General features: G+C 46.3%; 1 protein-coding gene across 1 annotated transcript in view; it reads left to right on the top strand.

Annotated features, from left to right (window-relative positions):
- Nucleotides 1-12,625: 12,625 nt before the first annotated feature.
- Nucleotides 12,626-27,080, top strand: part of XPNPEP2 (X-prolyl aminopeptidase 2) — a 47,926-nt gene continuing 33,471 nt past the window's right edge. The window contains exons 1-6 of the mRNA XM_036739922.1: nucleotides 12,626-12,874; nucleotides 15,072-15,145; nucleotides 16,643-16,753; nucleotides 18,779-18,842; nucleotides 20,055-20,159; nucleotides 20,684-20,770. Of these exons, the coding sequence (XP_036595817.1) occupies nucleotides 12,838-12,874; nucleotides 15,072-15,145; nucleotides 16,643-16,753; nucleotides 18,779-18,842; nucleotides 20,055-20,159; nucleotides 20,684-20,770 (478 nt within the window). The 5' untranslated portion in view covers nucleotides 12,626-12,837. The remainder of the gene's footprint in view (nucleotides 12,875-15,071; nucleotides 15,146-16,642; nucleotides 16,754-18,778; nucleotides 18,843-20,054; nucleotides 20,160-20,683; nucleotides 20,771-27,080) is intronic.

The raw sequence follows: 27,080 nt of genomic DNA, 5'->3' as shown, positions 1-27,080 counted from the left end.
AAATGGGACCCTTCCAGCTTGGACATGCTCCGGAAACTAGCCTTTGCCTTCTTTGAGAATAGATATTAAGGTACAAAAGTGGTCATTGACATCCAGCCTTCCAGAGGGGATCTGAAGCAGCCCACGCTATAGGAAACTAAACTCTGACTCCTCACCAGTCTCCTGCCTTTCTTCCTCTTTACTAGATCCACATGTGGTATGAATTGGAGGCCCTTCACCATCCTGCTGCCCTCCTGGAGGAATTTCCATATGATCGATGTCCTTCTTGAACCGAGGTGCTGGGACCTAGCTATAATCCTCCAGATGGCTTCATCAGGCCTGAAGAGAACAGGGTTATCAGCTCTGTAGCCAGGGCATTGAGGCCTCTCTCTCATTGCAGACCAAGAACATGTTAGTCCCTGAAAGCATTTCCTGGACTGTATTCCAAGGCTAAACAATTGTAGTATTTGTGCATTCCTGCCATTAAATGCCTGTCACAAGATAATTGTGTTGGATTTGGGCCCTTTCTGGCAAAAGTTTGACTTGTAGCATGCCTGGGGGAGGGAAGGTTGCATACGCGTAGGCACAGTAGGTAGCTAGCTTATATAGTATGAGTTGAGAACCCTGTCTGTCCCCAAATCTCTCTTCCAGCAGCTTGTTTCAGCAATGCTTTCTCTTCTTACTTGACCTACAAGTACCCTCAGCATCCCTCTTTTGGGTTAGGCAACATAAATGAGGGTATTGTCTCCAGAAGGCCCACTTTCAAATATAATTATTTTAAATAATTACCTGGGAAAGAAGGGAGGCCTTTTAGCCATCTCCCTTTAGTATACCAGCAGAGGCAGCATGGCATGGGAGGGGATGGAGGGCAAGGAGGGCTGATTGGATGCAGAAGCCCTGGATTCAAATCCTCGTTACTTACTACCTGTGTGACCTTAGGCAAATCACTTTTCTGGGCTTCAGTTTCTTCATCTGTAAAATGAGGGGGTTGGACTACATCAGGGGTTCAAGGCTTTGTTGTGTCATGGACCCCTTGGGCAGTATCTAGTGAAGCCTATGGACCCATTCTCAGAATAAAGTTTTTAAAGGCATAAAATGAGATACATGGGATTATATGGGAAACCATTACAGTTACCTCTTCCACATCTTGACTTTCCCCATCTCAGTTTCAATATATCTCGGATCAGCATAAGAAATTAAATGGAAATTTTAGGGGAATTTTGCAGAAGCCACAGATGACAAGCAAAGGCCAGCAGACAACACAGGAAAAGTTTAGAAACTCAGAAATGCATAAAATATATGTATAGTATTGTATAACGTCAACATATTTTATCTTTTAATACCATAATAATCCGGACTTCTTCTCTGGTATGAAGGGAGGGCCAAAAAATTTTACGCAGATTTCCCAGATCACAGAGGCACTGAGCCCCTAACCCCCACAGTGTGGAAGGGATAACTGTATATTGAAATACAGTTAGTGAAATATTAAAGAAAGCAAGCTCATCTACCCCTGGTTCTGAATCCCTGTCCTAGATGGTCTCTGAGGCTCCTCCCAGCTGGACACCAATGATCCAATGACTTTTGTTGCCCTGGTTTGCTGGTTTCTACCTTAGAAGACACAGAGCTTGATGGAAAGGAGATGAAGGTTGGGTGAAGGAATGAGGCCTAGACAGGATTAGGGGAGGGGCGATGGTAAGGGGATGGAGCTGAGGACAGCACAGGGCACTGGGCCAGGGAGGAAAGGCCCCAAACCAAGAGAGAGGCCGTAGAGCCATGGAGAAGTTGCTTAGGGGCTAGGAGTTGGGTGACCTGGCTTTGAATCCCAGCTCTGACCTAGCAGCGGGTGAAATCACTTTGTCTCTCTCACCTTTGGTTTCCTCCTCCCTCCTTGGGGTCCATGACCCTTATACTACCTGCCTAAAGGGGCTCTTGTCGGAATAGCGTTTTGGCCACTGTAGACATGGAAGGACTTATGGGGCCTCCCCCAAGCACCCGGAGGTCAGAATTATGGCCTGAGCACTAGGAAGGCCAGAGGTTAAGTCAGGATTCCTGACCCCTGGAAGGATCATATGATGTCAGAGCTGGAAGGGAGGCCCCTTAGAGAAGGGGAGAACTAGCCTGAAGTCATACAGTATGTAGGAAAACCGAGCCTAGAACCCAGGACTCTTGGCACCCAGGAGAACATGTTTCCTCTCTGCACCCACTGGCAGCCAATCCCTCAGCCAGGGCATTTCTCAGGAGCTGCCACTGCCGCTGTTCAGACTGAAGGCAGCCAGCTGGAGGTTGGGGGCTTGGCTGGAAGGGGGAGGGATTTGCTGTTTTAAATTGAATGTTTTCGAGGATTATGGGATGGTCTGTTCTGGAAACCATTACAGACTGAGCCTCACAATAGTTTCCAATTTCTTTCCCAGCTTCTCCATCCCCCCACTCCATGCCCCAGACTCTTAACTCACTGTCAGACTCAGTGAATTTGTTTTTCTGAGTTTTAAGGTGATCGGTCCCCCAGCTCAGCTGCTCCAGCTTCCCCTGGGGCTTAGCATCATCCCATCCGAGATCTAAGACTGGAAAGGCCCTTACTGGTCATCAAGCCCTATCCTCTCATTTTACAGAAAAGGAAACCGAGGCCCATGGAGTGGAAGTGACTTACCCATGGTAAGATAGATAGGATCTGAGGTAGGCTTATAGAAGACCATAAGGTCTTCTTACTTCAAGTCCAGCGCTATATGCATTATACCCCCCTGCCTGTCTTAATAATCCTAAGGGTGGCATTTTCCTCTAGCACTTTATGTTTTACAAAGCATTCTTCACACACAGTCACTTTGGGAGGGAGACAGTATTGGTGGTATTCTCCCCACTTCTCAGAGGAGAAAAGTGAGGCTCATAGAGGGGGAGTAACTTGATGAAAGTCACGCAGCTTGGGTTAAAACTGGGATTGGCTGTCTAGGCTGGAAACCTCCACCTACTGGGGATGCCACCCTCAGGACTGAAAGAAGCAGCCTGGTGTCCTGGAGAGGCAAGGGAAGCTTTGAAATTGACCCTCCCTTGAGCAGCAGACTCAAAAGGACATTCATTGGGCCCTTCTGTTGGCCAGATGGCTGCTGCTAGGTTTCCCCCATCCCCCAGCCCCAGCTCCGTCCAAAGGGCCTGACTCTATTCCATCATTTTCCCCACCCAGCCCCAAATCCCTCAAGTGCGTGCCTTCTTCACCTGGAGGTACTGGAGAAGCCTGGGCCTCTTGTTCCCCTTCCCCCCCCACCTCATCCTCCCCGGCCTCTCCCCTTCCTAACTGAATTGCCAGCGACCCTGGCTGACACCCCTGATCAGATCATTTCCCCTTTGTCCAGAATGTAGCCTCTGCCAAAGGCTGATTCCTGAGAAGTCAGCAAATTCCTTGCTCCAGTGAGGCTGAAAGGTTGAGTCCATCTGTTCAGGGAGCATTTCCTTGTCTTTATTGTATTCTCTCCCTCTTGGGGAGTTATTCTGGCTTCTGAGTCTTCAATTTCCTCCTGGAGTGGAGGAGGAGTGGGGAGATCATGGCAAGCACATTGAACTTGACATCAGGAGACCCGAGTCGGAGTCCCCACTTAGCCTCTCACAAGCTGTGTGACCTTGGGCAAGTGTCTTAACTTTTCTAAGCCCGTTTCCTTCTCTGTAAAGTGGGGACCAGAACCCTCACACTAGTTGCCCCACAGGCTTGGAGGGAGGAAAGCCTGAAGGTCCGATCTGTTTCATGGGTCATGCATCAGTTGGAAGAATTCATCCACTGGCTGGCTCTTGGACAGCAGACAGTCTGCTAACAGGGCTGTCCATAAAGGCCTTTGGGCTTAGGAAGGTGCTACCAAAGCTGATGGCTCTTCCCTTGGCTCCTGGGAACAGTGGAGGTGAGGGGGGCAGCCTCCTACAATGATCTGGGGGACCCAGGTTTGGAGATAGGCTCTATTAAGGCAGTGACTCCTCCTCCTCCCCCAGCCTACTCTTCAGAAGGAGATTCTATCTTGACAAAATTCTGCAATAGGACAAAAGGATTTCCAAGTCAGGGTCAAGAGCTGTCCCACTCATTCATTCATTCATTCATTCATTCATGCAACAACTACAGCAGGACATATGGTAGAGTGAGAAGAGCCTTGGCTCCACAGTCAGAATCCTTGGGTTCAAATCTTGCTTCTGATCCTCAACTATTTGTCTAACTTTGGATCATTTCATTTCCCTGGGTCTCAGTTTCCCCATCTGTAAAATGAGAGAGTTGGACTAAATGACTTCCAAGGTCCCTTCTGATTCTAGAGTTATGAGGTGATATCATGGTCCTTAACCCTGAGGATTTATTAAGGTCTAAATATGCCCCACGCCTCGTGCTAGGCTCTGGGCGAGATACCAAGCTTAGACAGACACAGCCCCTGTGAGCTTGTAAAGTTCACATGTGTATAACCATGAAGTAGTACATGGGCCATGCTAGACGGGCAGCAAGGTGCAGTGGGTAGGGCACCGAGAGTCACCCGGCCTTGAGTTGTACGATTCCATGTAAGCTTGCAGGGTTGCTGAGACCGTTTTCTCAGCTCTCCAGTGGGGATAATGAAACCTGTACAGCCTACTTGTCAGGGTCATTGTGAGGCTCCAACTTAACCTAAATCATTTTGCAAACCTTAAATGCTGGGTGGATCGTTCTTGTGTCTGTGGGCATCTAGCTACCCTGGCCAGAGCCTGGTCCTGCCCGTGCATACAGGATGCCATGGTCGGAGAGTCAATACTGACTATCTGGGCCCCAGACTGGTCATAGAAATACAGAATTTTATAAATGAATTGGGCCTTTTTGGCGTTGCTGTTTAGTCATTTCAATCATGTCCAACTCTTTGTGACCTCATTTGGGATTTTCTTGGCAAAGATACTGGAGTTGTTTGCCATTTCCTTCTCCAGCTCATTATACAGTGGAAGAAACTGAGGCAAACAGGATAAAGTGACTTAGCCAGGGTCACACAGCTAGTGTCTGAGGCCGAATTTGAACTCAGGTCTTCCTGATTCCAGGCCTGGAACTCTATCCACTGCAGTGCCACCTAGCTGTACAAACTGGATCTTAGAAACCATCTAATCTACTTTCATCATTGTACAGATGAGAATGACATCCAAAATTACATAGCTGGTTAACTGCGGAGGAGACCTCTAGTATCAGCCATGGACTCACCTGTAATCCCAGCCTCAAAAGTCACCAAGGTGAGAGAGTGGGGATGGTTCAGTGGGAGCCCATCCCCACTACCGGAGATACAAGTCAAAGCAAAAGTCCTGCCGATGATGAACAAAGAAGGTGGGTCCTTGCTAAGGTTCTCATGATGTGGGGAAGGGACTGATCTGCCCCTGCAACTTCCTACTGAAGTTGTGTGGATTGTGAAGAAATAATCGGAGACAAGCCAATCTCTCTAACTCAGAGTAAGAGGGGCAGGGAGAGAGGGGAACTGAATTCACAAAAAATACTGTGTTCTACAATACCTCTGTGCCTTTAAATTATTTCTAGTAACTCAAGCGCACTAGAGGAGGCAAGCTTGACTGACTGGCTGAAGGTCACTAACATTAGGGTAGAGTAGAAAAAGGACCTGCTTAGGAGACAGAGGAGCTGGACTGGAGCTCTACCTAGCCCTGATACTTCCTGGCTGGGCGACTGTGGCTAAGTCATTTACCCTTCTAGAGATGGTTTCCTCATCAGTAAAATGGAATTAATAACCCTCACACTTCCTCAAGGGGTGTTAGGAGACCTATAAACCAGTGGTATTAGAGAAGAGGGCCACTAAACCATATAGAAAGATCCCTGCTGGCTGCATATTGACTTCAAAAACCACAAATTAGCATTATCTATGTTCTATGGTATTTTTATTTGTTTTATCAAATATCTCTCAATTACATTTTCACCTGATTCCTGCTCAGGCAGGAATGTCATGGGCCAGACTGAGGGCTGTGTGCCTGATGCTTCTGCTGTGGGTTTTTCCTACTCTCTAAAAAGAGGAGGTTGGGCTAGATGGTGTCTCGGGTCCCTTTCAGCCTTAAGACCTATGTTGCTAGAGCTCAGAGCTCAGAGAGCCCCACTTCCTCCCCACCAGGACATGGTAAAGTGGAATGAGTGCTGAATTTGAAGTCAGAGGGCCTGGGTTCAAATACTGTCTCTGCCATTTCCTACCTATTTGACCTTAAAGCACTCTAGAAGCCTGGAGTCAAGAGGCCTGAGTTTGAATCCATCCTTGGATTCAAGGCTGCATGATTCTGGGTAAGTAACATGGGATCACAGATTTAGAGACAGAAGGGGTCTTTGAGGTCACAGTCAAACCTCCTTGTTTTCCAGATGAGGAAACTGAGGCAAACAGAGGTTAAGTGATTTGCCCAGGGTCATACAGCTAGTAAGTGCCTGAGGTGAGATTGGAGCTTCAGGCCCTTTGGGTCTCAGTTTCCTCATTTGTAAAATGAGGGGATTTGGCCAGATTCTTTCCAAGAGTTCTCAGAGGCTTAGTTGACCTTTCCAAGCAGTCCCATTCATTCATTCATTCACTCATTCATTCGTTCATTCATTCATTCATTCACTCATTCATTCATTCATTCATTTCCCTGACAAACATGGGAGGCAGTGCTGTGTTTTGGAATGAAGTGGGTTGCCTTTAATGAGGTCTTGCTGACGACTTAGCCCAGCCATGCAGCAGGTGCAGTGCTGAGCTCCTCGGGGAAGGAGGCATGCTTTTGGAATCCTGTCACTTCCTTTCCTTTTTTGTAAGACATGGAGGGGGAAGAGAAACTAACGCAAGTGGAATAAGACATAGAATAAACACCGAGGGGAAAAAACAACCCTTGAAGGCCGGGGAAGCAAAGGAAAATAAATAGGAGAATACAGAATGATTCATCACCCATCACCATCTGATCCGGTTCTAAAATCACCTTGGCGACAGGAAACGAAGCTCAGGGCTCTAGATTGGCACTTCTGTAGAGAGACTGGTATGGGGCTCTGTGACATCTTGGGCCTCCCAGGGAGAACCAGTGGCTTCGTATTAACAGCTCATTTTAGAGCCTGGGAGCTCAAGGCAATGGGCAGCATGGTGGTGTGCTAGAAAGAGCACTGGATTTAGAATCAGAACCAGGGTTTGAATCCAGCCACTAGTTTGCAGTATGACCTTAGGCAAGTCACTTTCTTTCTCTAGACCTCATTTTTCCTACTTTCTAAAATGAGGGGTTGGGCTAGATGGTCTCTCAAGTCCTATGTTCCTAAGGTCTTAGAGGTCAGAAGGACCCCTTTCCTTTCCATCAGGACATAGTAAAGTAGCATGAATGCTGAGATAGAAGTCAGAGGGCCTAGGTTCAAATGGTGGCTCTGCCACTTCCTACCTGTGTGACCTTGGGCAAATCACTCAACCAGCTCCAGATCTAGGGGCCTATGCCTCTCTGGCCTCAGTTCCCTCCTCTGTAAAATGAGGGGTTTGGATTACATGGCCTCTAAGGTACCTTTAAATCATTTTAGTCATGTCTGACTCTCTGTGACCTCATTTGGGGTTTTCTGGGCAAAGATACTGGAGTGGCTTGTCCTTTCCTTCTCCAGCTCATTTTACAGATGAGGAAACTGAGGCAAACAGGATTAAGTGACTTGCTCAGGGTTCACAGAGCTAGTAAGTGACTGAGGCTGGATTTGAACTCATGAAGAGGAATCTTCTTGATGCTAGGTCCAGTGCTCTAACCACTGCACCATCCAGCTGCCCATGAGGTACCTTTAGGCTCTAGGTCTATGATTCAGTGACTTTTCTGGGTCTCAGTGTCCTACTCTGAAATGAAGGGGTTAGACTAAATCCAAGGTCCCTTAGGATCCTGTAATCCCAAGTCACTCTCTTCTTCCCTCTGTAAAATGAGAGAGTTGAACTGGCCTAGATGGCCTTTAGGTCTCTCTCAGTTCCAGTCAATGACTCTCTGACCTACGGCTTTGACTACAGTTTTCTGAGCTGCTCCCAGCACCCTGGGAGACCCTGGGGCAAGAAGGCAAGGCTTTGTGTACGTTTGCTGGGTGCCTGACCTTACCTCAGACCCTGGAGGAAAGGAAAAAGGTGTGGGGAGAGACTTGGGGGTGAACAGAGTTGGAGGAGCCATGGCCCCTGCCCTCCAGGAGCTGAGCTAGGCAGGGCAGAGGCTACTGGCCCCACTGAAGCAGAGAATCGGACAACCACGGGATGTCTGAGCCAGAAGGAAGACTCCCATCATTTTTCAGAGGACAAAAATGAGGCATAGAGAAGGAAAGGGCCTGAACTAGTGTTAAGGGGTAGAGTCCATCTTCCAGCTCAAATGTGCCCATCCCCAACCTTAATCACTGAGGCTGGGCATGCTCCCTTGACCCTAATCCATCACTACCTACAGTGGGGATTAGGACCTCCAGTGCCATTGTGTCAGGGTCCTACTCCCTGCTGCCTGATCCCAGATGTGCATTCTAGCCCCACAGCTGGCTCTTTGGTATACCAGCATCTCTTGGCAACCTGTAGATATCACCTTGAACTTCAGCTGCCTGATTATGTCATCTGATAGACCATCAGGGCAGCTAGATGGTGCTGCAGTAGATAGAGCGCTGGGCCTGGAGTCAGGAAGACTCTTCCTGAGTTCAAATCTGACACTGGCTGTGTGACCCTGGGTAAGTCACTTCACCCTGTTTGCCTCAGTTTCCTCATCTGTAAAATGAGCTGGAGAAGGAAATGGCAAACCACTCCAGTATCTTTGCCAAGAAAATCCCAAATGGGGTCATGAAGAGTTGGACACAACTAAACAACAAAAAGATAGAGCATCACAAATGGTAACAATTCCAACAGGGAGGAAGAACAGAGTTATCTAATGGGGTGAGCTGAGGTTGGTAAGCTCTAGGAAGAGGCACTGGGCCTGTGGTTTCCTTCACAACTTCTCTGCAACTTAGATTCTTAGAGTTGCCCAAGGCACTGAGAGGCTAAGGAACTTGCCTAGGGTCGGACAACCAGGGACTGGACTTGAACCCAAGTCTTCCTGACTTGGAGGCCAGGGACAAAAGGAAGATCCTAGAGTTACTGTGGAAGGGCCCTGGAATATAGTCCAAGCTGCTCATTTTACAGAGGAGGGAACCAAGGCCCAAAGGGAAGAAATGAGTTGGCAAAGGCCACCCAGGCAGTAAGTAGCAGAGACTGGGTGGGAACCCAGGTTTCTTGCTGTCTTGCCAGTGTACGTCCCAGAGGTAGCACGCTACCTCTTTCAAGGCACTGGGGCCACTGCCAGAGGCAGACAGGTCAGTGATAATGGACAATAGAGAGAAAGCAGAGTGGCCCTGTGTTTATTTGGCTTGTTTTCTCTGCAAGGGAGACTGACCTTTGCACTGGAAAGGCAGGAGCAAAAGTGGCTAATGGAGAGTTGATGCCCAAGATAAGGAAAGAGATAATGAAAGATTAACTAGCTGGCTTTGATGAGTTCGAGTGAGTAGCTCCAGATGACCCCCATCCTCAGGTACTGACAGAACCTGGGGCATTGGGGGCAGGAGGTGGCACATGAGTGCTGTCTTCAAGGAGCAGAAGAACTGTCCTATAGAGGAGGGCTTCAGCCTGTTCTGTCTGGCCCCACAGGACAGAACCAGGTCCAGTGAGGAAGCTGCAAAGAGGCCAAAGGCTCGATGTCGGAAAACACCTCCCAACAATTAGAACTGGTTACAGGAAAATGTCTCAGAGGCAATGACTTCCCCACCATTGGAGGTCCGCAAGCAAAGGCGGAATGTTATAGAACGGACTGGATTAGATGGCCACTGAAATCCCTTTCCACTCTGAGCATCTGGAGTGCTGTAGACCTTGAAGACCTATAATGGGCCATGCTTATACAGAGACAGACGTCTGGCCCGTGGCACAGAGGACTGGGCTTAGGAAAGTATGGGGCGTGGGGGGGGGGCTCATGCCCTCCCCTGAATCCCCATCTGACCAATCACACCTAGAAGAGAAGGGGGAGATGAATCACTCTCCTCCCCTGGCCAATAGCACAGGTTTGAAAATTCTGACTCTCTCTTGTCCAGGCTCAGGATTAGGGTTCAAGTGCTGAGGAAAGGGTGGAATCTGGGGACCAGGGCACCCAGGACAAGCTCCACATTGGGGGCTACACCCCTACCCCCAGGTAGCCAAGGCTCCACTTTCAGACACAACTGCGGGGGGTCAGGAGGAGAGGAGAGTTGCTAAATGCTTTCACCTCGCCCATAACTTGGCCCCAGCCCAAAGCTTGAAGTCAGCAGGCTGTTACCCTGGAGAAGATTGAGCAAAGCATGGACCTTAGCCCTTGGCTGTATCTACTCCCCAGGTCATTTGCCTGACATAAACCAGGTCTCAGTCAGGGCTCCATTCCGGAAACCAATGAGCTAAAGAGAGAGTGATGGAGGAGATAAAGGATAAGGAGATAGGGAAGGGGAGGAGGAGAGGCAGGCACGGCCGCCATCGACATCGTCATGGGGAGAGTTGCCAGGATACCGGAGAGCCCTGGGTTGGATGGCGCCTTGCAGAATTAATAGCACGTCCATAGTGCAGAGTCCAGACCAGAAAGGTCCAGTGGCCAGGACCAGTGACAGAGAAGACTTACTGCTTTGCCCAGGCCGGCCTGCTAGCTTATAAACTCATTTAATCCCAGGGCTCTTTGCTATCGCCTAGACTGACAGGCCAACAGTTCCAGGAAGATAAGGGCAGGGAGGAGATGCAGTAAGATGGAAGCTAAGTTGTGTGGGTCTCAGAAGGGGGAAGGGCAGTTTGCCCCCTTCCCTAGCTCCTCACCTGTGACTCCAGCTCTTTTCCCAGGCTCCTGTTCCAGGCTGCCTGCTGTCTAAGCCTCCCTTTCCAGCCCTCCCTTTCCCCCAAGGCAGCAGCCTATGCTCTGGTCCTTCTTCCTAGTCTGAACTTGGCCCTCCCAGACTCCCATCTCCTCTGTCCCTGCTCTCAGGTGACCTGGGAAACAATCTTGGTAAGTCATTAATGAGCATGAACATGCTAACCTAGCAGGGCACAGGTAGGTAAATTGTGGCAGGCCAGTGGGGGATTATGAGCTGGGGGAGAGGGGAGGCAACTTTCTAAGACCCTCATAGGATCATGAACTCAGAGCTGGAAGTCATTTAGGTGAGGAGGTCATTTAGGCCAACCCCTTCATTTTACAGAGGAGGAAACTGAGGCCTATGAGGGCAAATGATTTATCCAAAGTCACACATGTCACTGTGGCAGAACTGGAATTTGAACTCAGGACCTCTGACCTTCCATCCAGTATTTTGTTGTTATTATCCTTGTTCAGTCATTTTCAGTCACGTCCAACTCTCTGTGATCCCATTTGGGGTTTTCTTGGCAGAAAGCCTGGAGTGGTTTGCCATTTCCTTCTCCAGCTCATTTTACAGATGAGGAAACTGAGGCAAACAGGGTTAAGTGACTTGCTCAGGGTCACACAGCTAGTAAGTATCTGAGGTCACATTTGAACTCAGGTCTTCCTGACTCTAAACCCCACACTCTATCCACTGCAGTACCACCCAGCTGCCCTTTTCCCCTAAAGACCATAGTATCATGGAAAGAACACTGGGGTTGGAGACAAAGGACCTGGCTTCCAATCCCTGCTCTGCTGCTTGCTATTCATGGGATCTTGGAAAACTTGCTTCCCAATTCTTTAGATTGAAGTTTCTTCACAAAGACAAAATGAAAGCCAGCCCCCTGACTGGAGGAGTTTGCATTCTTTTTGGGGTATAGGACGTGGAAAGAAATGAATAACTAGGAGATGGGAATCTGGGAGGGCCAAGTTTGGACTAGGGAGAAGAACCAGAGCACAGGCTGCTGCCTTGGGGGAAAGGAGAGCTGGAAAGGGAGGCTTAGACAGCAGGCAACCTGGAGCTTCCTGCAGGAGGCACTACTGAAGTTGAGCCTTGAACAGTTGTTAAGGCATGCAAAGGCGCAGAGGTAGGAGATGAAGTGTCATCTAGCAGATGGCAAGGACATAGAGAAAAGCAGTCACTGCCCACATAGAGCTTAGCTTCTACTATATAAAGGGGACCTGCTACTATATCATCGACCCCTCCAGGGTAGTTAAAAGGCTCTCAAACCTTAATTAAGTCCTGACAGTGGGATTTTGGGCACCAACCTCCTGAAAAGTGGGGAGGGGGAGGGCTTAGGGGAAGCCTGACAGGCTCATAGGGACCTTATGCACCATTCATTTCAAACCCCTCATTTTACGGAGGAAGAAACTGAGTCCCCAAAAAGGGAAGAAATTGGTCCAAGGATTTAAAGCCAGGTCCTCTGATTCCAAAAAAAAGTGTGCTTTGTGTTCCTCAACAGAAACTGCCAACTTCCAAGTGATGGGGAGGTTTCCAAAGGGGTCTAATGTGATTTCCCAGGCCCCCAGGAAGGAGAGAGGCCAGACTTTGTTAGTCAGAGAGAAGCCAAGCGGGACAATGGGAAGAGAAAACAAGTCTATCCGGAGGCCAGTGTGAAGCTACAGCCAGCTCTGGGGTGAGGGCCGGAGGATAGGAAACAGCTTGTGGCAGAGGGAAGGCCTGATTTGCAGAGCATGTCTGGGCCCTGCCCCATTGGAAGCTGGAACAGAAAGGGCTTGGGAGGTGGGGGTGCTGATTCAAAACAGCTGTGGCTTCTCCACCCTGGGGACCTTTGCACTTTGCCCTCGGCCCCACTATACCCTGGCTGTTTTCGTGGAGCCAGCAAAGCCAGTTTAAGGTTCCCAGCGATCTACGAGGTCCCTCGGAGTGGTTCGGAGGCTCCAGTTGGGGCTGGCCTGGTGGGTAGGTCCCACTCCCTTCAGCAGACCTAGCCCAGTCCTGCTGTCCTGGGGAGGCCCGAGGAAGCCCTACAGAGAGAAGGGTCCAGCCACAGCCAGAGAGGCACCATGGTCCTGGCTGGCCTCTGGGCCTTCCTTCTGTGTGGTATGTGGATGACTTCCTCTTTCTTCCATTCAGGGGCAGGCAGACTGAGTGGGGCAGGAGCCTAGACTTGGGTGGCTGATGGTTCCTCTCCTTTAGGTGACTTTGCCCAAGGGTTCCCTCTCTACCTATTTCCACCCCCTTCTCCACTTCTTCTCCATCTTTCTCAAGAAAACTGCTCCTCAGGGTAGGCACTGGGGGGGGGGGGGCGGGGAAATGATCACAGCGGTAAGACCTGGAAGGTAAGAGCTGGAAGGGCCCTTAAAAGGCATCTTGCCCAGCAGTCTCATTTTTCAAATGGGGACACTGAGGTCCAGAAAGCAGAATGATGAAGAAACCTTTTCTCTTTTCCGTGTCAGCCATACTGTCAAACATTTAGTAACCAAAATAGGAAGCCTGGTATAAGGAAAAGAGTATTGGATTTGTAGTCAAGAGACCTGAGTTCAAGTTCTGGCCCAGTTACTTACTTGCTCTGTGACCTTGGCCAAGTCACTGCTTCTCTCTGAGGTTAAGGAGGTTTCCCCTGCTGCAAAATGAGACAGTTGGGCTAAATGATGTCAAAGGTCCTGTTTAGCTTGAAATCTATGATTCTAGCACATTCTACTTCTCCATGCCTCAGTTTCCTCATCTGTAAAATGAAAATAATAATTTGTATGGTAGTTTCCTTATAGGGGTTTTGCAGGAAAAGTGCTTTCTAAATGAAAGGTGTGAGTTTTTATTATTGCTGTTATCACTACCACCTGATTGTCCCCATGGCCAGAAATCTCAAACCAGCCACCAGCCCAGACAGCATCCCAGTACCTTGTGCCTACAATGACCACATCTGTGGAGCTGTATGCCTCACTGATGCTTGCCCATGTGTGACTAGCAGCAAATGACTTAACCTATGAAGCACTTTGAATGACTTTCTAAATGATCACCTGAGTTTCGGAATGGCCCTTCCCAGAGAGGCTCCCGGAATGGGAGTTTAGGTCCCGTGGCCCCTCAGCAATAAAAGAAGGCTCTTCCCACTGCCTACTACCCACAGTGGTGAGGAAAGCACTTTGCAAGCCTTAAAGCATTAGAGAAATGGGCATTTTTCCAGAAGAGTTCTTGTGTCCCAACATACATAGGCTGTGCCCCTACTTTGTGCTGAGTGATAGGCAGCATATTCTCTTATCAATGACTCTGTTCTAACTCCTAACTGAGACCCTTGTAGGGGGAGGGTGGTTCATGTTAACTGGGTAACTCTCACTAATAGAGGGGAATCTGGGGCAATGAGGTGGCACTGAATGGATATAGAACCAGGCCTGGAGTCAGGAAGACCTGAGTTCAAATGCAGCCTCAGACACCTCCTAAGCTGGGTGATCCTGGGAAATCACTTCACCCTGTTTGCCTCAGTTCCTCATCTGTAAAATGAGCTGGGGAAGGAAACGGCAAACCACTCCAGTATCTCTGCCAAGAAAACCCCAAATAGGGTCACAGAGAGTTGGACATGACTGAACAATAGAGGGGAATGCACTGAGGTGGGATTCACAGCTAACCTGCCCCACCCAGGCATTGGCTTGGTCTTGTCTGGGTGACTCTCCCTCACCCCTCCACTCAGTTGATCTGGGAGTTTCGAGGGATATTAAAGAGAGGGGAAGATGCCTTTGTGATTTGCCCTGTCATTTTATCAAGGTACCATCTCATTTTAAAACCTTGGGCTGGGATTCTTTTAACCTTTGTTCTGTTTAAAGGTTGATCATTGAAAAAAATAAAACCCCCACCCCTCTGTCTATATGTCTCATCTTCCCCTTGAGCTTTGATCAGAGTTGGGACACCCCCTTCCTGCCTCCCCCAAGACAGCCAGGCAGGTTGTCCTGCCCCATCTCTAGAGTCTGAAAATTACAGATTCCCCACCATTGCCTTTTGGGTAAATCCCATTCGTTGGGTGGGAGGAAGAGAATCATCGGCTGTTGGGGCTGGAAGATCATATAATCAGAGATGATCTGAAGCAGAGATCTTCTCATCTGATCCCCTCCCCCCTTTTACAGAGGAAGCAGACCCAGAGAAAGGAAGAGCTTTGCCTAAGGTCACACAGAACCAGAATTTGAACTCGGGTCTTCTAACTCTAGCTCTAGAATACAGTCCATTGAATCTACCCGATTCCCAGATTAAAAAAAAAAATCCAAAGCAGGCTGAGTTGCTGCAAGTTACCGTTTCTCTCGCTGTTTTCTAGCCTGTGTCCTAGGCCACCCAAAGCAAACAACATCTGGAGGAGAGGATATGAGAAATTGTTCTGTGACCCCACCGGTGAGGCCGACCCCCTTCCCAGAGCAGGGCCCCTCTCACCACGTGGCTTTGCTGGCCCCTTTACTCCATGCCTCCCTTTCCAAGACAATTCTCTCAGCTCCCAGACTCTCCCCTTTCCACCAGACTTGCTCCTGGTTTCCTGGCTCAGGGGCTCTGTTTTTGATTAACTGCTGGAGAATCAGTCATTACTCCCTAGTCCTCTCTGGCTCCATCAATATCCCACCTCCAGAGGCACCGGTGGGGCTGGGGGATGCCACGGGGGCCATTGGCAAGCCTCAAGCTGAGGCTAGGCTATGGGGGAGAGTAAAGAGAAAAAAAATAAGGGGCATGGAAAGAGAGAGAGAGAGAGAGAGAGAGAGAGAGAGAGAGAGGGAGGGAGGGAGGGAGGGAAGGAAGAAGGGAGGGAGAGGCAGAGGGAGAGGGAGAGAGGGAGAGAGACAGAGAGAGAAGAGAGAGAGGGAGAAGGGGGAAGAGACAAGGGGAAGGAGAGGAAGAGGGGGAGAGGAAGAAGGAGGAGGGGGAGAAAAGAGGAGAAGGAAGGGAGGGGGAAAGAGAAGGAGAGAGAGATGGCAAAGAGTGAGAAAGAGACAAAGGACAGGAGGGAAGGACAAAAAGAGGGAAGGAGAGATAGAAAGAGGGAAGGAGACTGAGAGAGGAGAAGAATGGGGAAGGATGAAATGAGAGAGAAAGATGGAGGGAAGCATACAGTTGGAAGGAGACAGACAAAAATGGGTGGAGGAAGAATAGGGGAGAGGAACCATCAGTGCCTGCAAAGCCCACCAAGAGTTCCATGGGTGCCAGACTGGGCGGGACTTGCAGAAAGGATTGAGACCTGAGATGTCCGCGCCCCCCACCTTCCCCCTCCCCCCATTGCCTCTCATGTTTCTAAGTGCCTCCCTGCAACTTGCATATAGTAGGCATTTGATAAACACTCATTTATTCGAATATCATCAGTTGCCTAGGCGATTAGGAATAGGAGGGGAGGGGAGGGGCTTCAAGCATTCTAGTCATGGAAATTGGAAAGTTAATGGCGTCTTTCCCAAGCCAACCCCAGGCATCCAGGCCAGGGGGCAGTGACCAGATGTTCAGACTGCTCCCTCCTCCCGCCTCCTCCACCCCCCAAAGCATCTATGTGGGCTCTTTTCCCTCCATGGATAACCCAGGATAGATGATTATAATTAGGGGCCATGATATAGATGACAAACCACTGAAGGAGATAGAGAGGGAGTGGCTGGGCAGGTAGGTGGAGAGGCCAGTGAGGAGGGAGGATCCAGGTGGAGCATGTAGTCAACTTTATCAGAGGCTGAACAGAGGTCAGGGAGGATGAGGACACACCAGGGCTTCCTGAGGTCCTTTTCTGTAGCCAGGCCCTTGGGCCTGAAGTTGGAGGCACATAGATCTATATTAGGGTTGGAAGGGGCAAGGGTCCAGGCTCTACCCCACCCAAACCCATTGTGTTTCTGTGTATCTCACTGGGACCTTGGGGGGCCATGTCAGTATCTTCCAGTCACAGCTGTCAACACCACTGCCCGGCTTAAGGACCTTCGACAGCAGTTGGAGACTAATGGGCTTGATGCCTACATCATTCCTGACACTGACGCCCACCTGGTGAGTGGCCATCCCCTTCCCCGCCCAGTCCAATGTTAGTCACTGAGAGAAGACTCAAGCTGGAAATGAAGGAGTGTGAGAGGGGATCTCACATCATGGAAGGCAGCACATGGAGGCACAGGTTTGTTCACCAAACCCCAAGGAGGAACAATGAGCTGGGAATATGAAGAACTTCATGAATGAATGAATGAGTAAATGAATGAGTTAAGCATTCATCAAGTGCTATGTGCAAAGCACTGTGTTAAGTCCTAGAAGGATAAATAGAAAAGTCAGACAGTCTCTGTTCTCAAGGAGCCTACACTCTAACGAGAGACAACCTCTGTAGAAGATTTCAGCTGTAAGAGAGAAGGAAAAGTCCCTTCATCTTTAGGGTGCAGCAGCAAAGCAGATGGTAAGGCCTCTGCTTTAATGGAATTTCCACCAATAAAATCTCAGCAGTTTCTGATGTTGAACCATTTGACATCACCAAGATCTTTGGCCACAAAAATGTTCTTTTCTGAGTCTTCAAATCATCTTCCTAAAGTTCAGGTCTGAATGTGTCACCTGTCTACTTACTAAAATTCCGTGGTTCCCTATTACCTCTATGATCAAATATAAAATTTTCTGTTTGGCATTCAAAACCCTTCATAACCTGGCCCCTTCCTGTGTTTTCAGTCTTTTGACATGTACTCTATGATCCAGCTACGCCGGCCTTCTTGCTCCATCTTCTGACCCTGTGCCTTTGTCCTGGCTATCCCTTATGCCTGGAATATTCTTGCTCCCCATTTCCAGGTTTTGGCTTCCTTGGCTTCCTTCTAGTCGTAGCTTCTGCAAGAAGCCTTTCCCAGTCCCCTTCAATGCTAGGCCCTCCTCCCTGAGATTACCTTCCATTTATAGATTGTATGTACATAGTTATTACTGTGATCTCTCCCATTAGACATGATCCCCTCGAGGTCATGCCTTGTTTTGGCATTTCTTTGTATTTCCAGTGCTTAGCAGAGTACCCAGCATACAGTAAGTGCTTAATAAGTACTTGTAGTAATGATTCTGAGGACTGTGACTTTATCTGCCAGACTGGTAGGCAGGTCAAGTAGAGACAGTGAAATTGAGGACAAATGGAGAATTGAGGACAGGAGTCTGGGTCAGAGTAGTCTCTGCTGTAGGTCAATCAACAAGCATTTATTAAGTGCTTACTGTGTGTTAAACACTATGCTGGGCACTGGGGATACAAAGAAAAGTAGAAAACAGTCCCACAACATACCTATCAATAGGCATGCACAAGATATGTAGAGAGGGCAAAGGTCAGACAGGTATGGTCGGGGGAGGACGAGGAACAGCCTCCTGGAAAAGGTAAAGTCTGAAGGAAATCAGGTCATTTTAGAGTATTCCAGGGGCCTGGGGGAAACCAGTGTGAAGGCTCAAAGATGAGGGATAGAGCCTGGTCTGACAAACTCTGAGGTACAGAAAGTACTTCCTGAAAGAGTCAAATCCAGATCTAATCTGGGCCCAGCCTTTCCATGCTATGCACTGAGTGGATACTGAAATAGAAGACACAGGCCCCATCTTGAGGATGCTTTACAATGGAGCAAGAGAGGAGATTTACATAGATAAAGCAGCATAAGATCTAAGGGAAGGAGCAGTTAATGAGAGTGGCAAAAGTAATAATGGCTCTCATTTCCAGAGCCCTTTAAGGCTTACCAAGGGCTTATCTCTTGTCCACCCTTGGAAGTGGGTAGTGTAAGGATTATTAGACCCATTTTACAGATGTGGAAGCAGAGGCTCAGAGAGATGAACTCCCCTACCCAGGGCTACCCAGCTAAAAAGCATCTGAGCCAAGACTTGAACCCAGATCTTGTGGTACCTAGTCTAACATTCTTTCTACAGCACCACACCAAAGAAGGCTTCATGGAGGAGGCCAAACTGAAACTGGGCTGTGACGAAAGGCTAGATTTGGGGAGAGAAGAAGGATGGGCAACCTAGGCCATTGTGGGCGAAAGGTGACCCAGGATGCAGAAAGTTCATGAAGGCATCTGGTTGCTTTTTCAGAGTGAGTACCTGGCCAAACACGATGAGAGACGCTGGTGGATGTCTGGCTTCAGTGGCTCGGCAGGTGATGAACTCCATCCTCACCTCCCCCAACCTCCTTCTGGCCAGGGGGCCACCTGCCCTGGACCAGAGTCCAGGCCCTCAGGCCCCTGATGCCCCTGGCTTGGCCTTGTCCAAGGTCATACAGGGAGCATCAGAGATGAGATCTGAACCCAGGTTTCCCTGCCTTTACAACTCACATGCTTTCCACTGTATACTCTGCCTCCTACAAATAATGCAGCTCTGAATATTTTGTAGGAAATGCTATTTTAAACATTCATTAAAGCTACATACACCTCATTTACTCGGCACATACTGCTTGAGGAAATCCAAGCCTCTTGAGGGCTAACATAGACCACCAGATCCATAACTAGGATAGGATAACCAGGGAATTTCACCAAGGTTAGACATGGAAATTGGGAAACAGGGAGGTTCCTCCCTACAGCTCAAGGTCCCCTTGGGCTTGCCCCGTGTTGCATGACCCCAACTCCCTTGCCAAGCTCTGGGACACCCTTCCCTCTCCTGACCTGCCTCTCCTGACCCATGACTAGTCCACTGGTCTGCCACGTCCCCACTTCCCTCTCCCTTCCTCAACTCTTTTGGTCCCTTGGTAAAAGATTCCTAATATGACCTCTGTTGACCACAGGACCCCACACACAGTAGGCAATGAACTGATGTGTTTAGTGGACTGAATTGTATTATGTGCTGGGTGTTGTGGGGTCCACAGAGATGAGCAAGGCCCGTCGCCTGCCCTCATGGTGCTCACAAACTAGGAAGGGGGGAAAGACATAGACAGAAAGGCAGTTAAAACCAGGTTGGGCAATGAGTACTCTGAGAGAAGAACCACCATGGGTTGGGAATAGGGTTGGTACTCCCAGCTGATTGCCAACAAAGTAAGAAGAGGCCGGCCTTCCATCAAGAACCTAAGTTGTCATTTGGTGAAACATCCTGGCACAAAATTTGGAGTCAGAGGTCCTGGTTCTGCTACTTACTGACTGTGTGACCTTGGACAAGTCACTATATCTCCTTGAGTCTCAGTTTCTTCATCTAAAAAATGAGGAGGTTGGACCAGATGGTCTCTAAAGCCCCTTCCACCTCTAGATCTAGGGTCCTATTTGTGTGACTTTGGACCAGTATCTTCCCCTCCCTGGGGCTCAGTTTCCCCATCTATAAAATGAATGGCTTTTGAGGACCTTGCAGCTCTAAAGCTGTGATTTTTGCCTTCCTCCTATTCCAGGAAATGCAGTGGTGTCTAAGACAAAGGCAGCTCTGTGGACCGACAGCCGCTACTGGATTCAGGCTGAACGGCAAATGGATTGCAACTGGGAGCTGCATAAAGAAGGTATGGAGAGGGGGAAGTAGGGCTTAAATTTCCTCTCCTCTGGGTACAGCAAAATCACAGGGCCCTCTTGGGACCCCAAGAGGAGAATATTTTCAAAGCAAGCACTGGCTGGCCTGCTATACCCAAAGAAAAGCATCCATCTGGCCCTTCTTACTGAATATCCCAGCATTGGTATGCAGAGATTCAGGGGAGCTCTAAACTCTTGGGTGCCAGGGCTCTAGAGGGTTATTTCCAAGAAGCTCAAGGTGTTTGGGATAGGCCCTGACCTTTGGGGTTGACCCCCAAGAAAATTAACACTTCTAACGCTTCCACAATGCCAGTAGAATATAAGTTCCTCAAAGGCATAGACTGCCTCACTTTGTCTTTGCAGATCCAACACCTGCCAAGAGCTTCGAACATAGTAGGCACTTAAGGGATGCTTGTTGAATAACAGAATCCTGGGCTAGAAAGACCTCAGGGCCCAGGAGGGATGAGGGTGGGTCGATCACACTTATCTAAGGGGTACTTCCCATTGGGTTTGGCAGTTGGCGCTTCGCCCATGGCAACATGGATCCTGGCAGAGATTCCAGCTGGAGGTCGAATTGGCTTTGACCCCTTCCTCTTCTCCATCGGTATGTACTTAGCTTTGATCTGGGCAGTGATGGTGGCAGGGGGCATTCCAAGATACTATACCATGATTAGCAATCACAGGGAACATCTAGGGTGATCTGGGCTATAGCCCAGAAAGTGGGTATGATGCTGGGGCTTCTAAGCTGTCAAATCCTTGAGTAACACACCTGCCTGAAAAAATATGGAGAATACCAGGTCCTCCAGTGCTTGTTGTGTGTTGACAACTGAAAAACCCAAACAACAAAACAAAGTATACGTGTACCAGTAGAACAAAATGGTACCTTACAGGCTTCTACCAAGCTATCTCCCCTGCACATGTCAGAAACATGCAAGGGAATCTTCCAATCCTTAACATCAGGTAAAGTATGAAACATGAAGATACATGCTCCCCAGGGTTCTTTAGCACTGTTCTGGATCATCAAAGTCACCATTCCCCCGATGTGAGGGCCTCCCCAGACGTGAGGGCCTCTGGGTACCAGCAGCCTCCTTCCTCCTTCTATGTAACTATCTCATATAATCTTATTAATGCAATCAGGCTATAAGCTCCTTGAGGGGAGGGACTGAGTTTTCACCATTGTCTTTGCATCCCCATCATCTGGCACAGTGCCTGGCACATAGTAGGTGCTTTATAAATGCTTGCTTGCTTGCACTGTGCTGATTGCATCAAGCCCAGGAAACTAAAGTATTTTATATCCATTATCTCATTTGAGCCTCACAACATCCCTATTGAGGTAGATGCTATTACCTTTCCTGTTTTACAGATGAATAATAATTATAAAGTGCTTAGCACAGTGCCTGGCACACAGTAAGCACTATATAAATGTTAGCTATTATTATTAAGAAACTGAACCTCAGAGAAGTTAAACAACAGGCCCATGGTCACACAGCTAATAAGTGTCAGAGGCAGGATTCAAATCCAGTTCTTTCACACAGTTACTAAGTGTCCAAAAAGGGATTGGAACTCAGTTTTCCCTGACTCCAGGCCCTGTCTCCTACACCATGCTGCCTTTCAAATAGGTGACACTCACCAGCTGGAGTGTATGAAGCCAATCAGAGACGCTGGGGCTAGGCTAACCCAGAATTCCACACCATCCAAAGGATGTGAAGGGGAGGACCATGCAAGGATGGTCAGTTGAAGCACTGGACCCAGATCCCTGAAGTGGATCCCAGTCCCTTGTTGCCTTCCCAATTTGGAATCCTCAGTTTCCAGCGTTGGTGTGTTTAGAGAATTTGTCAGGTGCAGAACTCCCTCAAATGGAAGAGTTTACAGGTGATATACTCATAGAAAATCATTCGAATCAACTGGAGACCCTCTATGGGGACTGCCTTTATCTCTTTTTAGGCAGATAAACTGGGAAGGTCTGCATATTTATCTCTATAAATTTATTTCAGTTCCCCCTGCAGCCAGTTCTCAGAGGACAGCAAAGGAGGGGGTAAAATTTTCTTTCTTTCTATCTTTTTTTTAAAGAGATGGGTTTGATAGGTTGGATATATACCCTCTTTCCAAAACTCATCACCCCTTATGACCAATCTGTTTAGTATGCAGTTAGACAGGATCTAACCTGAACGGTATCAAGCCTTCACTACAGGTACCACCGTAGAGAGTACAGTTAGTTTTAGTTTGAGCAGGAGATTGGGGTAGCCCCAGCATATCTAGACAAAACAGTGCTCTGTGGATAATGTGAGGAGGTATGGTGCCCACTGCCATGTTGTTTGGGCAGAGGATGACGAGATTCTTTTCTGTAAGGAGCTTTGGGTGTGGCTCTTAAAAGGCAGGACAGCTGAAGTGATTTGATGGTCAGTCTCTGTTGGCCAAATAGGTGAGTTTTTTGTTGAAAAACCTAAAGTACTAAGATATAAAGTACTAAGGGTATTTCCACCCTGTCAAATTTGAGAATATCCTTAAAAGCTTCGAGTGAATCTGCTTGGTCCCTTACCCCACCTGGTGGTTCAGAGCCACCCAAGTCATGGTATCCAGATTTGAGGGGCTGTGGGAATGAATGCCCCTATGGTGAGGGGTGAGATTCTTCCCCACCCCCATTCAGGTTGTTTTAACTGCAGAACCACAGAGGACACAGAGGTGACCGTATTCTAGGACTTCTTAATGTATTTTTACATCCTGGACTCCTTTATTTTTTCTTTTTTAAATCTTTCTATTTTTTAAATTAATTTTTTGTTACATTTTAAGTTCCAAACTGTCTCCCTCCTTCCTCACCCTGCACTAGAGAAAGACACAGTTTGACACAGATGGATAGAGATAAAGTTAAATGTATATATCAAAACCTATATTATGCATATTTCTGTTTACCATATATTTCTCTGGAGGTGGATAGCATCTTCTTTCATAGGTCCTTTTTAGTTGATTTGAGTATTTACAATACTCAGGAAAAACTTCATCATTCACAGTTCCTCTTCGAATAATATTGCTGTTACTGTATACAAGGTCTTTAGTTTTGCTCATTTTGCTTTTCATTGTTTCTGTGTTTTTCTAAAATCAACCTGCTCATCATTTCTTATAGCACAAATAGTATTCTGTCACAGACCACAACTTGTTTAGCCCTTTCCCAACTGAAGGGCATCTCCTCAATTTCCAATTCTTTCAAGAGAAATGATTGTTTCTCTCTTGTACTAATAACTGAATAATTGAATGAGAACCAAGGTTTTTCACCTTTTCTACCTCCTCATCCAGAAATCAACTAGTGTGGGAAATCTTTCTCAAAGATTTCCCCAGGCTAAGATCTAATCAGACAGTAAAAGAAATTCTAAGTTTGGACTAATAGGAGGATTCCTGCTCATTGTGTCTACTCAGACAGGCCTGGAAAAGTATTGATTCTCCCTTCTGTCAGACAGGTAATATGGAAATTGATGAGTCTCTTTGACCAAGACTTGGATGATCCAAGTCACACACCCCCAAGACCCCACCTCTCATTATTATATTCATTCTCTCATTAATTGTTAACCAATCAGATTTGATTGCCATGCTCAGGAACACCTGCTCCTCCAAAGGCATAAAAACTGTGAGTCCACTGCCATGAGGGGTCTTTGGTATTCAAGAGTGTCACTGACTTCTTTTTATTAATAAACATGCTAGCCTTATTAATAAAATGTTTAAATTACCCAGAAACTATGTCTCTTGAACTTTTTAAACATCACATTTTGCCACCACAGAGAGAGCTGCTATAAATATTTTAGAACATATAGGTTCTTTTCCTCTTTTCCTGATCACCTTGGAAAACAGACCTAATAGTGGTATTGCTGGGTCAAAAGGTATACAGTTTTATAACTCTTTGGGCATAATTCCAGCTTGCTCTCCAAAATGGTTGGATCAGTTCACAGTTTCACCAACTGTGTATTAGTGTCCCAGTTTTTCCACATCCCCTCTAACATCTGTCATTTTCCCCTTCTATCATTTTAGCCAATAAATGTGAGACAAGTGTGAGATACTTCAAAGTGGTTTTAATTTGCATTTCTCTAATAATGATTTAGAGAATTTTTTCTTATGACTATATATAGCTCTGATTTCTTTTTACAAAAACTGCCTATTCACATCCTTTGACCACTTGTCAATTGGGGAATGACTCATATTCTTATAAATTTGAAAACGTTCTCTATATATTTGAGATATGAGACCTTTATCTGAGAAGCTGTCTAAAATTTTCCCCCTAATTTTCTGCTTTCCTTCTAATCTTAGCTATACTGGTTTTATTTGCACAAACCCTCTTTAATTTAATGTAATCAAAAATATCCATTTTGTATCTCACAATTCTGTCTCATTTATTCACAAATTCTCCTCCTACCCATAAGTCTGATATGTTCTGTATTCTTCTAATTTACTTATGATATCTCTCTTTACATCTAGGTCATATATCCATTTTGACCTTATCTTGGTAAATGGAATAAGATATTGGTCTATATCCAATTTCTGCCAGACTGTTTTTCAGTTTTCCCAATAATTTTTACCAAATAGTGAATTCTTATCCCAAAAGCTTTACATTTGTCAAACACAAGGTTACTATAATAATTTACCACTATGTATTGTATGTCTTATTCTGTTCTATTTCTTAGCTAGTACCAGATAATTTTGATAATCACTGCTTTATGATATAGTTTAAGATCTGGTACTGCTAACCCTCCTTCCTTTACATTGTTTTATTAATTCCTTTGATATTCTTGACCTTTTGTTCTTCCAAATGAATTTTGTTATTATTTTTATCTAGATCAATAAAATAATTTTTTTGTAATTGGGATGGCAGAGAATAAGTAGATTAGTTTATGTAGAATTATCATTGGCTCTGCCTACCCATAAGCAATCAATGTTTCTATAGTTATTTAAATCTGACTTTATTTGTATAAAAAGCATTTTGTAATTATGTTCACACAGTTACTGGGCTTATCTTGGCAGGTATACTCCCAAGTATTTTGTTCTGTCTGTGATTATTGAAATGGGATATCTCTTACTATCTCTTTTTGCAGGGTTATATTGGTGTTATATAGAAATGCTGATGATTTATGTGGGTTTATTTTATATCCTGATACTTTGATAAAATTATTGTTTCAACTAGCTTTTTAGTTGAATCTCTAGGATTTTCCAAGTATATCATCATATTGTCTACAAAAGAGAAAGTTTTATTGCCTCATCACCCATTCTGATTCCTTCAATTTCTTTTTCTTCTCTTATTACTATTGCTAGCATTTCTAATACAATACCAAATAATATTGGTGATAATGGGCATCCTTGTTTCACTCCTGACCTTATTGGGAAGGCTTCTAGCTTATCCCTATTACAAATCATGCTTGCTGTTAGTTTTAAGTAGATGCTTCTTATCATTTTAAGGAAAATTCCATTTATACCTATCCTTTCAAGTGTTTTTAATAGGAATGAGTGTTCTTTTTTGTCAAAAGGGTTTTTTCTGCATCTATTGATATAATCATAGGATTTTTACTAATAATAATGTTTTCCATATAAGAAATAAACAGTTTGACCTTATTAAATCCCTTATAATTGGTCTTTCATATTTACCTTCTTATGTTTCTCCTGATTCTTGTATGTCAAATTTTCCATTTGGTTCAATTCTTTTCCTCACAAATACCTGAAAGTCTTTTAATTCATTAAATATGATTTTTTTCCATGCAGGATTACACTAAGCTTTGCTGGGCAAGTTATTCTTGCTTGCAAACCCAAGGACTTTGTTCTTTGCAATATCACATTCCATGCCCTTCAGTCTTTTAATGTAGAAACTGCTAAATCTTATGTTATCCTGACTGTAGCTCCACAGTATTTAAATTGTTTCATTCTAGTTGCTGTAGTATTTTTTCCTTTACCTAGGAGCTTTGAAAATTAGCTGTAATGTTCCTGTGCATTTTCATCTTGGGATCTCTTTCAGGTGGTGATTGGTGGATTTTTTCAATTACAATTTTACCCTCTAGTTCTAAAACTTCAGGGCAATTTTCTCGAATAATTTCTTGAAGTATAGTGTCTAGATTCTTTTTTTGATGATAACTTTCAGGCAGTCCAGCAATTCTTATATTGTCTCTCCTCAATCTGTTTTTCAGGTCAGTTGTTTTTCTAATGAGATGTTTCACATTCTTATCTATTTTTTCATTCTTTTGATTTTGTTTTATTATTTTTTGGTGTTTTATGAAGTCATTAGCTTCCCATTACCAAATTCTAATTTTAAAGGTATTATTTTCTTCCATAAGTTTTTGGATCTCTTTTTCCAACTGGTTGACTTTCTTTTCATAATTTTCTTGCATTATTCTTATTTTTTTCCTAATTTTTCCTCAACCGCTTTTATTTGATTTTTAAAGTCCATTTTAAAACTCTTCTAAGAACTCTTTTTGGGCTTGTGACCATTTTACATTTTTCTTCAAAGCAGAAGTAGCTGTTTTGACTTCACTGTCTTTTCCTGAATTTCAACCCAGATCTTCTCTACCATCATAGTAGCCATGTATGGTTGGGTTCTTCCTCTTTTGCTTACAAATTTTTTAGTGGCTTATTTATTAGCTGTTAACTTTATGTTAGAGTCCAGCTCTGCTTCCTGGGTGTGGGGGATAATGCCTCAGGCTCGGGTTTTTCATGCTGTTGTTTTCTGAGCTTTGGACTGACCTCGGGCATTCCTCTCCACCCTTGAGACATGACCAGGGCCCCCAGACCTCAGCCATGACAAAGGCTCTTACTCCCTTCTTTCCCTCTAACCCAGAACTGAAACCAGGGCCTCTGCTCTCCTGGGAGTGATCACAGCTGGCAGGGCCCCACCCTCAGTAACTGCACTCACTCGCATGCTCACTGGCCACAGCCACAGCCTAGAACCA

This window comes from Trichosurus vulpecula, chromosome X, assembly GCF_011100635.1.
Source record: "Trichosurus vulpecula isolate mTriVul1 chromosome X, mTriVul1.pri, whole genome shotgun sequence".
NCBI lineage: Eukaryota > Metazoa > Chordata > Mammalia > Diprotodontia > Phalangeridae > Trichosurus > Trichosurus vulpecula.
This window is presented reverse-complemented; position numbering and strand designations above follow the sequence as displayed.